The sequence below is a fragment of the Pseudophryne corroboree genome, chromosome 5, assembly GCF_028390025.1.
Source record: "Pseudophryne corroboree isolate aPseCor3 chromosome 5, aPseCor3.hap2, whole genome shotgun sequence".
In the NCBI taxonomy this organism is placed as follows: Eukaryota; Metazoa; Chordata; class Amphibia; order Anura; family Myobatrachidae; genus Pseudophryne; species Pseudophryne corroboree.
The window spans coordinates 742,241,988-742,259,772 of NC_086448.1; the positions used below are offsets into that span (position 1 = coordinate 742,241,988).

At 47.6% G+C, this 17,785-nt stretch overlaps 1 protein-coding gene across 1 annotated transcript in view; it reads left to right on the forward strand.

The window, feature by feature from the left end:
• CIBAR1 (CBY1 interacting BAR domain containing 1) overlaps window positions 1-17,785 on the forward strand; it is a 122,419-nt gene that overhangs the window by 55,284 nt on the left and 49,350 nt on the right. Inside the window, exons 3-4 of the mRNA XM_063924099.1 lie at window positions 5,197-5,265; window positions 6,342-6,443. Coding sequence (XP_063780169.1) covers window positions 5,197-5,265; window positions 6,342-6,443 — 171 coding nt within the window. The remainder of the gene's footprint in view (window positions 1-5,196; window positions 5,266-6,341; window positions 6,444-17,785) is intronic.

Consider the following 17,785-nt stretch of genomic DNA (forward strand, 5'->3'; position numbering starts at 1 on the left):
ATACACACATACTGGTGTTATACTGCGACCAGCGATCGCCTCAGCCTGGATGTGCAGAGCTGGGGTGGCTTGGTCGGATTCCCTGACTAAAAATATTGATACCCTTGACAGGGACAGTATTTTATTGACTATAGAGCATTTAAAGGATGCATTTCTATATATGCGAGATGCACAGAGGGATATTTGCACTCTGGCATCAAGAGTAAGTGCGATGTCCATATCTGCCAGAAGATGTTTATGGACACGACAGTGGTCAGGTGATGCAGATTCCAAACGGCACAAAGGTGTATTGCCGTATAAAGGAAGAGGAGTTATTTGGGGTCGGTCCATCGGACCTGGTGGCCACGGCAACTGCTGGAAAATCCACCGTTTTTTACCCTAAGTCACATCTCTGCAGAAAAAGACACCGTCTTTTCAGCTTCAGTCCTTTCGTCCCTATAAGAGTCATATCTGCCCAGGGATAGAGGAAAGGGAAGAAGACTGCAGCAGGCAGCCCATTCCCAGGAACAGAAGCGTTCCACCGCTTCTGACAAGCTCTCAGCATGACGCTGAGACCGTACAGGACCCCTGGATCCTACAAGTAGTATCCCAGGGGTACAGATTGGAATGTCGAGACGTTTCCCCTGCGCAGGCTCCTGAAGTCTGCTTTACCAAGGTCTCCCTCCGACAAGGAGGCAGTATGGGAAACAATTCACGAGCTGTATTCCCAGCAGGTGATAATTAAATTACCCCTCCTACAACAAGAAAAGGGGTATTATTCCACACTATATTGTGGTACTGAAGCCAGAAGGCTAGGTGAGACCTATTCTAAATCTAAAAAAATTTGAACACTTACAAAGGTTCAAATCAAGATGGAGTCACTCAGAGCAGTGATAACGAACCGGGAAGAAGGGGACTATATGGTGTCCCGAGACATCAGGGATGCTTACCTCCATGTCCCAAATTTGCCCTTATCACTAAGGGTACCTCAGGTTCGTGGTACAGAACTGTCACTATCAGTTTCAGACACTGCCGTTTGGATTGTCCACGGCACCCCGGGTCTTTACCAAGGTAATGGCCGAAATGATGGTTCTTCTTCGAAGAAAAGGCGTCTTAATTATCCCTTACTTGGACGATCTCCTGATAAGGGCAAAGTCCAGGGAACAGTTGGAGGTCGGAGTAGCATGATCCCGACAACAAGTCTCCTGTGCTTAGGGATGATTCTGGACACAGTCCAGAAAAAGGTGTTTCTCCCGGAAGCGAAAGCCAGGGAGTTATCCGAGCTAGTCAGGAACCTCCTAAAATCAGTGCATCATTGCACAAGGGCCATGGTAAAAAAAATGGTGACTTCCTTCGAAGCAATTCCAGTCGGCAGATTTCATGCAAGAACTTTTCAGTGGGATCTGCTGGACAAATGGTCCGGATCGCATCTTCAGATGCATCAGCGGATAACCCTATATCCAAGGACAAGGGTGTCTCTCCTGTGGTGGTTACAGAGTGCTCATCTTCTAGAGGCCTGCAGATTCGGCATTCAGTTTTGGATGTTGGTGACCACGGAGGCCAGCCCGAGAGGCTGGGGAGCAGTCACACAAGGAAAAAATTTCCAGGGAGTGTGATCAAGTCTGGAGACTTTTCTCCACATAAATATAGCTAAGGGTAAATTTATAATGCTCTAAGCTTAGCAAGACCTCTGCTTCAAGGTCAGCCGGTATTGATCCAGTGGGATAAAACATCACGGCAGTCGCCCACGTAAATAGACAGGGCGGCACAAGAAGCAGGAGGGCAGTGGCAAAAACTGCAAGGACTTTTCGCTGGGCGGAAAATCATGTGATAGCACTGTCGGCAGTGTTTCATTCCGGGAATGGAAACTGGGAAGCAGACTTCCTCAGTAGGCACGACCTCCACCCGGCAGAGTGGGAACTTCATGAGGAAGTTTTCCACATGATTGTAAACCGTTGGGAATTACCAAAGGTGGACATGATGGCGTCCCGTCTGAACAAAAAACGGGACAGGTATTGCGCCAGGTTAAGAGACCCTCAGGCAATAGCTGTGGACGTTCTGGTAACACCGTGGGTGTACCAGTCGGTGTATGTGTTCCATCCTCTGCTTTTCATACCTAAGGTACTGAGAATTATAAGACGTAGAGGAGTAAGAACTATACTCATGGCTCCGGATTGGCCAAGAAGGACTTGGTACCCGGAACTTCAAGAGATGCTCACAGAGGACTTATGGCCTCTGCCGCTAAGAAGGGACTTGTTTCAGCAAGTACCATGTCTGTTCCAAGACTTACCGCAGCTGCGTTTGACGGCATGGCGGTGGAACGCCGGATCCTAAGGGAAAAGGCATTCAGGAAGAGGTCATTCCTACCCTGGTCAAAGCCAGAAAGGAGGTGACCGCACAACATTATCACCACATGTGGCGAAAATATGTTGCGTGGTGTGAGGCCAGGAAGGCCCCACGAAGAAATTTCAACTCGGTCGATTCCTGCATTTCCTGCAAACAGGAGTGTCTATGGGCCTCAAATTGGGGTCCATTAAGGTTCAAATTTCGGCCCTGTCGATTTTTCTTCCAGAAAGAATTGGCTTCAGTTCCTGAAGTCCAGAAGTTTGTCAAGGGAGTATTGCATATACAACCCCCTTTTGTGCCTCCAGTGGCACTGTGGGATCTCAACGTAGTTCTGGGATTCCTCAAAACACATTAGTTTAAAACCAGTCAAATCTGTGGATTTGAAGCATCTCACATGAAAAGTGAACATGCTCTTGGACCTGGCCTGGACCAGGCGAGTGTCAAATTGGTGGTTTTTTTCTCAAAAAAGCCCATATCTGTTTGTCCATTCGGACAGGGCAGAGCTGCGGACTCGTCCCCAGTTCTCTCCCTAAGGTGGTGTCAGTGTTTCACCTGAACCAGCTTATTGTGGTGTCTTGCGCCTACTAGGGACTTGGAGGACTCCAAGTTGCTAGATGTGGTCAGGGCCCTGAAAATATAGGTTCCAGGACGGCTGGAGTCAGGAAAACTGACTTGCTGTTATCCTGTATGCACCCAACAAACTGGGTGCTCTTGCTTCTAAGCAGACTTTTGCTAGTTGGATGTGTAATACAATTCAGCTTGCACATTCTGTGGCAGGCCTGCCACAGCCAAAATATGTAAATGCCCATTCCACAAGGAAGGTGGGCTCATCTTGGGCGGCTGCCCGAGGGGTCTCGGCTTTACAACTTTGCCGAGCGGCTATTTAGTCAGGGGCAAACACGTTTGTAAAATCCTACAAATTTGATAACCTGGCTAAGGAGGACCTGGAGTTCTCTCATTCGGTGCTGCAGAGTCATCCGCACTCTCCCGCCCGTTTGGGAGCTTTGGTATAATCCCCATGGTCCTTTCAGGAACCCCAGCATCCACTAGGACGATAGAGAAAATAAGAATTTACTTACCGATAATTCTATTTCTCGGAGTCCGTAGTGGATGCTGGGCGCCCATCCCAAGTGCGGATTATCTGCAATACTTGTACATAGTTACAAAAATCGGGTTATTATTGTTGTGAGCCATCTTTCAGAGGCTCCGCTGTTATCATACTGTTAACTGGGTTCAGATCACAGGTTGTACAGTGTGATTGGTGTGGCTGGTATGAGTCTTACCCGGGATTCATAAATCCTTCCTTATTGTGTACGCTCGTCCGGGCACAGTATCCTAACTGAGGCTTGGAGGAGGGTCATAGGGGGAGGAGCCAGTGCACACCACCTGATCCTAAAGCTTTACTTTTTGTGCCCTGTCTCCTGCGGAGCCGCTATTCCCCATGGTCCTTTCAGGAACCCCAGCATCCACTACGGACTCCGAGAAATAGAATTATCGGTAAGTAAATTCTTATTATGTCTGGGTTCTGTTAAGATCCAGATTTCATCCCTCTCGATTTTCTTCCAGAAGAAATTGGCTGTGTTGCCAGAAGTTCAGACCGTCTTGCAAGAGGTGCTTCACATTCAACCTCCCTTTGTGCCGCCCACGGCACCCTGGGATTTGAATGTAGTGTTGGAATTTCTACAGTCCTCCTGGTTTGAACCTCTGATGGTTGAAGACAAATACCTCACATGGAAGACGGTGATGTTGTTGGCCCTGGCTTCTGCTCGGTGTGTCTCAGATTTGGGGGCCTTTATAGTGTAAAAGTCCCTACTTGGTCTTTTACGAGGACAGAGCGGAGCTCAGGACTAGGCAGCAGTTCCTGCCGAAGGTTGTCTCTGGGTTTCACTTGAATCAACCTATTGTGGTTCCGTCAAGTTCTGGCATTTCTGCTCCTCCGGAGGCATCAGATGCTGTGCGAGCCTTGAAGATCTATGTCAAGCGAACGGCTCGGATCAGAAAGACTGTTTCCTTGGTCGTGCTCTATGATGTGCAGAAAAAAGGTTGCCCTGCTTCGAAGCAGTCCATTGCTCGTTGGAGTAGGCTTACTATGCAACAGGCCTATGTGTTGGCAGCCTTACCTGTTCCTAAGTCTCTGAAGGCCCACTTTACAAGATCGGTGGGCTCTTCCTGGGCGGCTGCCCGTGGAGTCTCAGCCTTGCAACTATGCCGAGCTGCTACCTGGTCAGGGAAGAACACTTTTGTAAAGTTATACAAGTTTCATACGCTGGCCAAAGAGGATAACCAATTTTGGGCAGGTGGTGCTGCAGAAGTCTCCGCACATTCCTGCCCGTTCTGGAAGCTTTGGGACGTCCCCATCGTACCAAGTCTCCCCAATATCCCTTATGAATGCTAGAGAAAATAGGATTTTAATTACCTACCGGTAAATCATTTTCTCGTTGTCCATAAGGGATATTGGGTGCCCGCCCCAGTGCGTTGACTTTTCTGCAGTTTCTCTTTTTATATGGTTACCTGCTGAGCTGTTGCTGGTTGTTTTCTTTTCCTGGTGTGTAAATCTCACCACTCGTTGTTATGTTCCTTCTCTCAAGTATGTCCTTTCTCCTTCTGACACTATTTTACCTATAACTGCCTGTGGGAGGGGGCATAGAGGGGAGGAGCCAGCACACCCAGTGAAGAAATTTTAAAGTGCACCGGCTCCTTTGGACCCCGTCTATACCCCATTGTACTAAGTCTCCCCAATATCCCTTATGGACTACCAGAAAAGGATTTACTGGTAGGTAATTATAATCCTATTTTTGAAATTTGTTACATATGTACTGTACAAGCAGTTTTTCATTGTAATTTTTATGAATCTCTTTGGTGTATTACCAGGTTGAAAGACTTGAAGCCAAAGTTATTGCACCTTTGAAAAACTATGGGGCAATTGTAAAACTTAAACGGGTAGGTAAGCCACCTTCTTTTGTAGTTCTTTTTTTTACAGATGTGTTTAAAGTCAGTCTGTCCGATTTCTTAGCCGCCTTTAGGTATAAATTCCTAGTATGTGACTTCGCTAGTGATCCTTTTTTTTTTTTTTTTCTGATTTGATGTGAAATGTTATTTTTCACATACAATAAAAAAAAATAGACTTCTCCAGGACATGGGAGCTGCTAAAAATCTTGCGTCAATTTGCAATATGTATAGTTGAATGAGTATCGGGGGCTGGGGGGGGGGGGATTGCAAATTAACTCAAGATTTTTAGCAGCTCCCATGTCCTGGAGATGTCTGCATACACTTTTCTTTATTTCTTATATAATTTTACTGATTTTGGAACTAGTTATGAGAATCTCAAAAACCCAACTACTTAGAGCTTGGAGTAAGTAATGCTGCTATTTGATATTATATATAGCAAATGTGTATATTCATCTGGGTAATACGTATTAAATAACTAGTATATTTATTTAACAAAATATATCCATCTTGCTCGTGGTAGACGAGGGAGGCGCTTCTCCCTGTTCGTGTTAGGCGAGGGAGGAGCTTGTCCTACCTGCTAGTGTTAGGCGAGGGAGGAGCTTGTCCTACCTGCTAGTATTAGGCGAGGGAGGAGCTTCTCCTACCTGCTAGTGTTAGGCGAGGGAGGAGCTTCTCCTACCTGCTAGTGTTAGGCGAGGGAGGCGCTTCTCCTACCTGCTCGAGTTAGGCGAGGGAGGAGCTTCTCCTCCCTGCTCGTGGTAGGCGGGGGAGAATCTTTTCCTCCCTGCTCGTGGTAGGCGAGGGAGGCGCTTCTCCTCCCTGCTCGTGGTAGGCGAGGAAAATCTTTCGCTGAGCAGGCATAGTGCGAGTGTCCGTGACTTGTGCAGAATTGCAGCATGTGGATCACTTGATTCATACACAGGAGTTAGTTTGCTGATTTTTTTTTCAGTGGCTGAAACGTGCAACAATAATCTACAATGATTATAAATAAAGTCCGGTTCCTTCTTTAGTTATTTTTGCTACCTTCATGGTTCCACATAACATATCACTCCAATTGTTTCTTATAGGAGGAGCTTAAAGTGACCTTAAATGCAAGGAACAAAGAAGCAAAGCAAATGATCCAACTAGAGAGAACTCGCCAGAGAAACCCATCGGATCGGCAAATTATTGTATCCTTTTGTTAACGCCTGTTCCAGTGGTTTTCAGTTTGCTTTGCCGCTTTATAAGGAAAGCTTAAGTTGTGTTTTTTTCCCCCCTTGCCTTTATTTGGCAATATCATTGGCATCACCTTTCAGTAAATTAAGGGCCTAATTCAGCTTGAGTTGTAGTTTTGCGAAAATTTGCAGAACTACAACTCAATCCACTAGCATGCGTGGACAGTCGCCAGGCCGCCATATTTTGGGTCGGAGCTGATGCGCGTGATGTCATGCAGCTGCCGCGGCCCGCCCTGCAAATTGTCCGGACCACACCCCAACGCTGCGCTGACTCCTCCAAAACTCTGCATTGATGCCCCCGTGAATGCCTCTGCCCGATTGACATAAGTGAGATGCCATCACATCTCTGTGCGCGCATGCGCAGTGCGGCTCCTGCGCGTGCGTACACAGCAGATACGTATCATGCTGAATTGGGCCCGAAGTTTCTTTTCTGTTTTACTCCTAGAGTCGGGTCCAGTTTAGCCTGATTTGTGATGTAAGTGAATCAGAAGTGAGGGCACATTGCGACTATATTTATTACATGTTGTACTTGTGTGTGCGTAGCTTATTACATAGGGGAGTGTTTATACCACAAAAAAGAAAAAATTGCACACAAGTAACTGGGCTTGATGTATTATTTGTCGTTATTAGGTATTATTGGTTTCCGTGTATGTTATGTGCTGCTGATACCACTTCTCACCCATGTATAAATGCGGAGATGTGTGGTAAATGACCTGGGCACTATACGCCCTGTCTTTATCTGTGCTGCTTTCTACAGGATAGCACGCAATGTATGTATGGTCAGTAGCACTGACTCTTCTGACAGCTGCAGGTGTGGTTGCCCCATTCACAGCCACTGCGTCAGGTTCTGGGCTGCGTGGGAGATCTTGCGATGCTTGTGCGTTCTTGCGCATGCCCAGTGGAGCCGGTCGGACAGTGAGACACTGCATCCGCACTAGGCTAATGCGCTGTGGTCTCTGACCGGGATTGCCACAGAGGGGAGTTTTCACTCCAGTAGTTGAGATGTTAATACATCTGGTCAGCATGGTTTCCTGCTTTGCCCTGGTTAGAGACGTAGCAGGAAGAGCGATCCATGCCGCTATAGTACATCTTCCCCTGTAATCATTATGGGCCTAATACAGAGATATATGCATACCCGATGGATTGTGTACATCTCCGATGGATATAGATCAGCGCATGCAGGATCTATGCTGCGCATGTGCAGATCTGTCTCTGCGACGACAGTGGCAATACACCCCAAGCCGCAGCATGATTGACATGTTGTGACCGTTTGGGGAGAGGGACAAGAGGGGCAATGGCCAGTGTTCCAGAACACTGTGGAAAGGGGGGTGGATTCAATTAGGTGTGAGTTTAAAAACCTTGTGTACCTTGAGCCTGATTTTGTATTACCACGGGTATGCATGCTTCAGATACCCACAGTATACAATTAAATAAAAAAACAGTGCGAGGTTTTTACAGCTGAAAATCCTGTGATGCATGAAAACAAAAACAAAAAGATACTCACCTCTCCTGTGGCCCTCCATCTTCTCACTGGGGGTGGGCTGCGGGGAGTCCCTGGGCCGCGGGGAGGCGCAAGGGCTGCTGGGTGTTGTAGTTATCCCAGTGGCCGTCTCCGGAGGGGTGGGGTCACTCTCACACTTTTACACACTGGCACTGACACACACTCACAGACACTCCACACATACTCACCTGGCTGCAGAAATACCCACTTTGGAAGGTGAATAATTACAGACTAATTAAGCTAGTTGGAAGCTTGCAATTGCTTAATTGGTCCTGGTGGGGGTGGACAAGACCAATTAACGATTTTAGGAATAATCAGACTTGCTCTGGTGGTGCGAGAAAAAAGATGCAGTTTTTCAGTCCAGCAACCCTGCACCTGTGGGGAAAAAACTCTGCTGTTTTTTAAATTTCCTGCCGACAATTGAACCTTGCCCCATAGTCCTTAAATTAAAAACCCTTTGTTTTGACAGACTAAATGGTTACCGTGTGCAAAATGTTGAGTTACACAAATGTGAAGATGGAGATGGTTTGAGTCAGCAAATAGATAGATAGATAGATAGATAGATAGATCTAAATCAGATATATAGATATATATAAATGTGTTTCTGCAAGAGGTGGCACTCAGAGGACTTCTCATAAAGAAACACACTACACAACCACAAGTACAGTACTCTGAAGAAGGAAGTAAATTTCCGAAACGTCAGTACTGTACTTGTGGTTGTGCAATGTGTTTCTCTATGAGAAGTCCTCTGAGTGCCACCTCTCGCAGCAACACATTGTTTATTCCTTTTGGATGGCACCGCGGCTGTGTACATCATTTATATAGAGTGCCGAGCTTGCAAAACATTTGCATGTGTTTATGTATGTATGTATGTATGTATGTATATGCATGCATATGTGTATGTATATGTATGTATGTATATATATATATATATATATATATATATATATATATATATATATATATAATATGTATGTATGTATGTGTATATATATATATATATATGTATATGGTTAAGACAGCGATTTGGTCATTCCTTCAAGGAGGATTAATCATCATGTCGATATGTGACTGAAATGAATTGTTACCAACACAAATATCTGTACGAAACATCGTTTATTGTCTCTGTGGATACATTGTGATACAGCACATTTTTACTGTATTTTATAAAATAAACAAGTCTATTTCTTATGACTGTTTTACTGTATAAGTGAAAACGTTCGATATACCAAAGAATATCACTAGCTCCCTGGGGAAATCTTTTTATATATATATATATATATAGAAGTCCGGCACTCTAAGCTTGTGATAAACGTCAATCTGCTCCGGTGCCCTGCCCTCTGGAATCAGTATATGGCATGAAAATGAGCTGGCACTCAGGGACTTGTTTTTAAACATTCAAACAACACAGTTTGATGCCAACGTTTCAGGGTATTACCCCTTTTATCAAGACAACCATGTAATTACAGAATAAGAACATTTATACATTACCAAACACCGCGCGTGCAGTCCGTCCACGGCGCCCGCAGAGACCCGATGACGTCATTGGCACTGGCCAGCGCCGGCGACCCGGCGTCAGAGGGGGGCGTGGCAGAAATGTAAACAGTGACCCATCACCATGGAAACCAAAATCGGCTGTGGGAGAACGCAATGGATGTCTGATTAGTAACATAAAGTTTGCTGTGCAATCACTTACTAGTGTGTGGGAAGGACAAATACCCACTGCATAACGAAAACTCAATACTTTGTACTATAAATCATTACTGTCCCTGCTGGCCTGCATGCATAGTAATCAGCAGTGCCAAAACAAGGGACCATGAGTCCGTTGTTCATATGTATGAATCGTTTAACGGGGGCATACCTACACCAATTACACAACAACAGATGGTAAACTGTACTGAGTATAATCTATGACTACTAGACAATATTCACACTGAACCATGAATATCCGACCCTATTATCTCCCTGAAGTATACTAGATACATCGATCTCTTTAAATCATAAAAAGCAGGTGTAAGATAATAAGTCATTGAGTCCCAGAGGTTTCACCGTCTGTAGAGTATGGATCCACCGAGCCTCCTTTTGCAGTAGAATACGGCCTCTGTTGCCCCCTCTTGAGGACTCTGGCACCCCGTCTATAATTTTATATCGAATAGAAGAGATGCTGTGGTTAAATTCCTTGAAATGTCGGGCCACCGGTTGATCTCCCCCTCGACCTTCTATGGCTACTCTTATACTTCATACATATATATACAGGTTGAGTATCCCTTATCCAAAATGCTTGGGACCAAAAATATTTTGGATATTGGATTTTTCCATATTTTGGAATAATTGCACACCATAATGAGATCATGGTGATGGGACCCAAGTCGAAGCACAGAATGCATTTATGTTTCATATACACCTTATAAACACAGCTTAAAGGTAATTTTAGCCAATATTTCTGCTGCGGGGTACACTGGGCTCCACAAGGATTGGACAATGGGGTGTAGAGTAGGATCTTGATCTGAGGCACCAACAGGCTCAAAGCTTTGACTGTTCCCAGAATGCACAGCGCCGCCTCCTATATCATCCCACCTCCCAGCACAGGAGCTCAGTTTTGTAAGTTGGTGCTGCAGTAAGCAGGTTCTTAACAGAGGGGCTGCTCCAAGCAGCCCTAAGAAAAGCTTTTTATGAGGTAAAAAGTGAAGACTTCAAGGGCAGCAGCGGTGGTAAATGTCTTGTGACATTCACTGCTGCAGCTCCAGCTCTCCCCAGCGGCGCTGTACACTCCCGAGCCCTGGTTGCCGGGTACCTACAGCGGAGGCCCCAGTTTTCTTCACGTTAGACACACACGGCTGGGGCTCTCCAGGATCGCGTGGTCACGCTTCGGAAGGTTGCAAGTGGGTCCCGCTTGCGGGACCCGGTCTTTATCGCGATCCGGCGCGGTCAGTGGACACTGTGGCAGTACAGGTGATCCCACTAGATCACCAGGGCATGGGCGCAGGTCAGGTTTTCTCTCTAAACCAATTCTTATATCGCCCACAGTACCCGGTGGTTTTGCCAGCAGAGGGGATAAGGCTTAGACCTGAAGCCCCCAGCCCCAGGGCGCCATTTCTAGCAAGTGTTCCCGCCCTGGAGCTGCATAGCTGTCTTTTCCTAACTCCCTGTCAGTGTCTGCGGCGCCATTATCCCTCAGCTCACTGTTCCTGGGACTGCTTGGGCAAATCCTCCTATGTAAAGCCGCCTGGTTGTCAGCGCTGTGACTTTACATGACACTTAAGTATTCTACCTGCCTTTTTAGACAGTGATAGTTAAGAAAGAGTCCAATTAGTCAGGGTTTTATAGTACAATTACCCTGTGATATACATCCAGTTCTTACTGTGTACTGTTATATCTATTGTTATATAGCTGTGTAAACTAGTCCAGTGCAGTATTATTGTCAGTAATAACTTCTGCATTGTACAAACTGTGACCTTCTGTGTGTGCATTTGATAGCTGAGTGTTGTCCATTTCGTGTCTCTCACTCAACCTGCTATCCCTATATTCCATAACCTGAGGGGGCTTGGTGCGTCAGGTGTTATCTAATATAGGATTTTCACAAAGATATACTGTATTACGTATTTTTCTCTGTGATTTAGTCACCATATCTCTCCTGTATCTCTGCTAGTGCTGACTACACTGCGCAGGGGTTTGGGTTCAGAGGTATTGTGCTGCTGATAATTGTACTGTGTTAACCTCATGCTGCAAGTTATATCATGTCTGCTTCTGAGGGTAACAGTTCTGGGGCTGAACACACTGCCGGTGTTGCTGACGCCATGGGGCCATATGAGGAGAATATAGCAGCTGTTGGCTCTGGTTCTGGGGGCTCCTTGCCCCCCAGTGGGACCGTGGCAACGGAGGCGCATACTGACCCACCGTGGGCCGCTTTTTCCACGCTTCTGCATACGCTAGTTCATAAACTAACTCCCCCTATGGGACCCCCAATGCCGGTGCAACCGTATGTGGTCCCTGCAGCTAACCCGCCGTGGGCAGACGATTTATCTGCTCAATTAAAGAAGTTGAACCAGTCCTTGACTACTAAAAAGTCTGACCAATGCTCACCTAAGTCCAAGAGGTCCTCTAAGCGAGCGCTTATCTCCTCACAATCCACTGCTGTCACTGACACCTCGTCTGATGAAGACTGCACATATACTGACCCCTCAGGTTCTGACTCAGATACGGCTGATGGGGAGGGTAGTTCACATGTGGATGTTCCTGATCTTTTGGAGGCTATTAAGTTAATTTTGCAGATTACGGATGATCCCGAGCCATCCGTCCCTCCTAAGAAACCAGATAGGTTCAAGCGTCAGAAGGTGATTAAACAAGTTTTACCTCACTCTGACCACCTAGTGGATATACGTCAGGAACCCTGGGAAAACCCGGGTACGAAGTTTGTGCCTCAAAAGAAGATGCTGGCTCGCTATCCCCTCGCGCCAGAGCTGTCTAAAAATTGGGAAACGCCTCCTCCAGTAGACTCACATGTGGCTAGGATGGTGGTTTCCTCAGCTCTACCTGTCACTACCGTCATGTCTCTAAAAGAGCCTACGGATAAACGTGTGGAGGGTTGTCTGAAAGCGATTTACACCCTCACGGGTGCTGCACAAAGTCCCACTATTGCAGCTACATGGGCTGCAGAGGCCATTGAAGCATGGGCCTTGGAGTTAGAAGCTGAAATCTCTTCTGACCATGCTAGACAATGCTTGTCATATATTGTCACAGCTTCTCGATATATTAAAGAGGCGGCTTCTGATACCGGTATCCTAGCAGCCAAGGCCTCTACTACGTCAGTCCTGGCTCGCCGGATATTGTGCCTGAGATCCTGGTCTGTGGATCTGGACTCTAGAAAAACCCTGGAGGTACTCCCTTTCAAGGGAGATATTCTGTTTGGGGAGGACTTAAATAAGATTGTAGCTGACTTGGCTACTGCCAAAACTGCCTGTCTGCTTTATACCGCTTTTTCTGTGTCGAAGGCTAAAGGTGCGTCCTCTTGCCCCTTTCGTCCTTCAGGTAAAGCAAAAGGTCAGGCGTACCATAAGCAGGCCCGCACTTCCAAACCTGGTAAGCCGAAGCCCAAAAGAGCCTAGGCTGCCCGTCAGCCAGCTGCCAAGACCGATAAGCCTGCCGCATGACGGGCGGGCCTCCCCCTGGGGGATCCCAGGGTGGGGGGCCGGCTTCTAGGGTATACCCAGGAATGGTTGAAGACCACTTCAGATGCCTGGGTACGGGAAGTCGTCACTCGAAGTTACGCCATAGCCTTCAAATACCGACCCCCCTCATCGATTTTGCCAGACAGACGTCCCTTTGGACCAGACAAAGGCAAAAACTCTACACTCTGTAGTACAGACCCTCCTGGATACAGGAGTCGTAGTACAGGTGCCTCTTGCTCAGAGGGGCCGGGGGTACTATTCTCCGCTGTTTCTAGTCCCGAAACCGAATGGGTCCTCCCGGCCCGTTCTCAACCTCAAGGCATTGAACAGGTTTGTGAAGGTTTCCAAGTTCCGTATGGAAACCCTTAACTCTATAGTTCTGGCCTTGGAACCTGGGGACTACATGGTCTCTTTGAACATACAGGATGCTTACCTGCATATTCCTATAGCAGTGTCACATCAACAATACCTGAGGTTCGCTATTGGCAACCTACATTACCAGTTTCGGGCATTACCTTTTGGTTTAACAACGGCTCCGCGAGTCTTCACCAAAGTTATGGCGGTGGTACTCCGCCGTCAAGGGGTCAGGATACTGCCGTATCTGGACGACTTGTTAATCCTGGCAAATTCCCCAGATCTTCTGCGTCATCTGGATATGACTGTCCGGTTTCTACAAGCCCACGTGTGGCTCATCAACTGGAAGAAATCCTCCCTGGTCCCTGCTCAGAGCATGGTGTACCTGGGAGCGTTGTTGGACACTCACAACCAGAGGTTGTTCTTGTCTCAGGAGAAAGTCCTGAAGCTTCAGGACAGGATTCGTTGCATCATTTCTCGTCCGCAAGTGTCAATACATTCGGCAATGCAGGTGCTGGGCATTGCTCAATTCCATTCTCAGCCCTCCAGAGGCTGATTCTAGCCAAGTGGGACGGCCTGCCTCACCGGATCAGATCTCAAATTATCTTCTTGACTCCGGAGGTCCGTCTGTCGCTACACTGGTGGCTCCGGGACCAACAATTGTGCAGGGGTTGTCCCTTCTGGATATCCAACTGGGTCCTGTTGACGACAGATGCCAGTCTAAGAGGTTGGGGCGCGGTGCTGGAGCAACACTCCCTTCAGGGTCGGTGGACCAAGGAGGAATCTCTCCTCTCGATCAACATTCTGGAATTGCGGGCGGTCTTCAATGCGTTGAACCTGGCCCAGCATTTAATTCAGAACCGTCCTGTTCAAGTACAGTCGGACAATGCCACCACAGCGCTTACATAAATCATCAAGGCGGCACTCGAAGCCGTTTGGCAATGAAGGAAGTCTCACGGATTCTACGTTGGGCGGAACGCCATCTACCGCCATATCAGCAATATTCATTCCGGGAGTCCTGAATTGGGAAGCGGACTTTCTCAGTCGTCAGGACGTGCATGCCGGCGAGTGGGGCCTCCATCCAGAAGTGTTTCAACTCCTCGTGGAAAAAGTGGGGTATTCTAGACGTGGATCTGATGGCGTCTCGACACAGTCACAAGGTTCCGGTCTTCGGAGCAAGGACAAGGGATCCTCAAGCAGCATTCGTGGATGCGCTGGCGGTACCGTGGAGGTTTTGGCTGCCGTATGCGTTCCCTCCGGTGTCACTCCTGCCCAGGGTAATTTGGAAGTTCAAACAAGAAAAAGGAAATCTGCTTCTCATAGCTCCAGCATGGCCCAGGCGGCACTGGTTCTCAGACCTGCAGGGCCTATCGTCAGAGCGTCCAATTCTACTTCCACAACGCCCATACCTCCTCGTTCAGGGCCCCTGTGTCTACCAGGACTTAGCCCGGCTATCTTTGACGGCGTGGCTCTTGAAGCTTCCGTCTTGAGGGCTAAAGGGTTTTCTGAAGGGGTCATTAAAACTATGTTGCGGGCCCGGAAACCGGCTTCTGCTCAGATTTATCATAGGGTCTGGCATTCCTACTTTGTTTGGTTCGCCTCTAACAATTATGATGCTTCCAAGTTTAGTACAGCCAAACTTTTGGCTTTTCTGCAGCAAGGCCTAGATTTAGGCCTGCGTCTGGCCTCCCTCAAGGTTCATATTTCTGCCTTGTCGGTGTGGTTTAAGAGAAAAATTGCGACTTTACCTGATGTTCATACTTTCACTCAGGGTGTGTTGCGTATCCAACCTCCCTATGTCCCGCTTGTGGCTCCTTGGGACTTGTCGATGGTTTTGGAGGCGTTGCAGGAGCCTCCATTTGAACCTCTTGGTTCAGTTGACCTTAAGTGGCTTTCCCTTAAGGTGGTGTTCTTGCTGGCTATTGCCTCTGCTAGAAGAGTGTCGGATCTGGGTGCCTTGTCTTGTAGTTCCCCATATCTGATTTTTCACCGTGACGGGGCGGTTCTTAGGACTCGTCACAGATATTTACCTAAGGTGGTTTCTTCGTACCACCTTAATCAGGAGGTTGTGGTTCCGGCCTTTGTCTCTCCTGATTTGTCTCCCAAAGAGTGATCTTTGGATGTGGTACGGGCTCTCCGTATCTATGTGAAGAGAACTGCTTCTATTAGAAAATCTGATTCCTTCTTTGTTTTGTTTGGATTTCACAAACGTTGCTGGCCTGCTCACAAGCAAACTCTGGCCAGATGGATTAGAATGGTGATTGCACATGTTTATGTGAAGGCTGGTCTCTCTGCTCCTGATCACATTAAGGCCCAATCTACTCGGTCTGTTGGACCTTCTTGGGCAGCCCAACGTGGTGCGACCCTTGATCAATAGTGCAAGGCGGCTACGTGGTCCTCAGGGAACACGTTCATAAGGTTCTATACCTTCGATACTGCCGCTTCCCAGGATGCTTCCTTTGGACACCGGGTTCTTGTGCCCGCTACAGTGCGTCCCCTCCCATAAGGAACTGCTTTAGGACATCCCCATTGTCCAATCCTTGTGGAGTCCAGTGTAACCCGCAGCAGAAAACGAGTTTTATGGTAAGAACTTACCTTTGTTAAAACTCTTTCTGCGAGGTACACTGGGCTCCACGAGGCGCCCACCCTGACGCACTTGGCTTCTTTGGGTTGGTATTGCATTAACCGCTGACACTTCTCCTGTCGTGAGAGTGTGGTGTATGTGGCTACTAACCGTTGTCGTCTCTTTTCCTGCTACTGCATTGGGCTGGTTAACTAAAAACTGAGCTCCTGTGCTGGGAGGCGGGGTGATATATGAGGCGGCACTGTGCATTCTGGGAACAGTCAAAGCTTTGAGCCTGTTGGTGCCTCGGATCAAGATCCTATTCTACACCCCATTGTCAAATCCTTGTGGAGCCCAGTGTACCTCGCAGAAAGAGTTTTAACAAAGGTAAGTTCTTACCATAAAACTCGTTTTTTTAAGAACTTTGTGTATTAAACAAAGTGTGTATACATTCACGCAATTCATTTATGTTTCATATACACCTTATACACACAGCCTGAAGGTCATATAATACAATATTTTTAGTAACTTTGTGTATTAAACAAAGTTTATATACACTGCCCAAAAAAATAAAGGGAACACTTCAACACAATGTAACTCCAAGTCAATCACACTTCTGTCAAATCAAACTGTCCACTCAGGAAGCAACACTGATTGACAATCAATTTCACATGCTGTTGTGCAAATGGAATAGACAACAGGTGGAAATTATAGGCAATTCTCAGCTCCTATGCTTTCTGGCTGATGTTTTGGTCACTTTTGAAAGCTGGCGGTGCTTTCATTCTAGTGGTAGCATGAGACGGAGTCTACAACCCACACAAGTGGCTCAGGTAGTGCAGCTCATCCGGGATGGCACATCAATGCGAGCTGTGTCAAGAAGGTTTGCTGTATCTGTCAGCGTAGTGTCCAGAGCATGGAGGCACTACCAGGAGACAGGCCAGTACATCAGGAGACGTGGAGGAGGCCGTAGGAGGGCAACAACCCAGCAGCAGCACCGCTATCTCCGCCTTTGTGCAAGGAGGAACAGGAGGAGCACTGCCAGAGCCCTGCAAAATTACCTCCAGCAGGCCACAAATGTGCATGTGTCTACTCAAACGATCAGAAACAGACTCCATGAGGGTGGTATGAGGGCCCGACGTCCACAGGTGGGGGTTGTGCTTACAGCCCAACACCGTGCAGGACGTTTAGCATTTGCCAGAGAACACCAAGATTGGCAAATTCGCCACTGGCGCTCTGTGCTCTTCACAGATGAAAGGTTCTCACTGAGCACATGTGACAGAGTCTGGAGACGCCAAGGAGAACGTTCTTCTGCTTGCAACATCCTCCAGTATGACCGGTCTGGCAGTGGGTCAGTAATGGTGTGGGGTGGCATATCTTTGGGGGGCCGCACAGCCCTCCATGTGCTCGCCAGAGGTAGCCTGACTGCCCTTAGGTACCGAGATGAGATCCTCAGACCCCTTGTGAGACCATATGCTGGTGCGGTTGGCCCTGGGTTCCTCCTATTGCAAGACAATGCTAGACCTCATGTGGCTGGAGTGTGTCAGCAGTTCCTGCAAGACGAAGGCATTAATGCTATGGACTGTCCCGCCCGTTCCCCAGACCTGAATCCAATTGAGCACATCTGGGACATCATGTCTTGCTCCATCCACCAATGTTGCACCACAGACTGTCCAGGAGTTGGCGGATGCTTTAGTCCAGGTCTGGGAAGAGA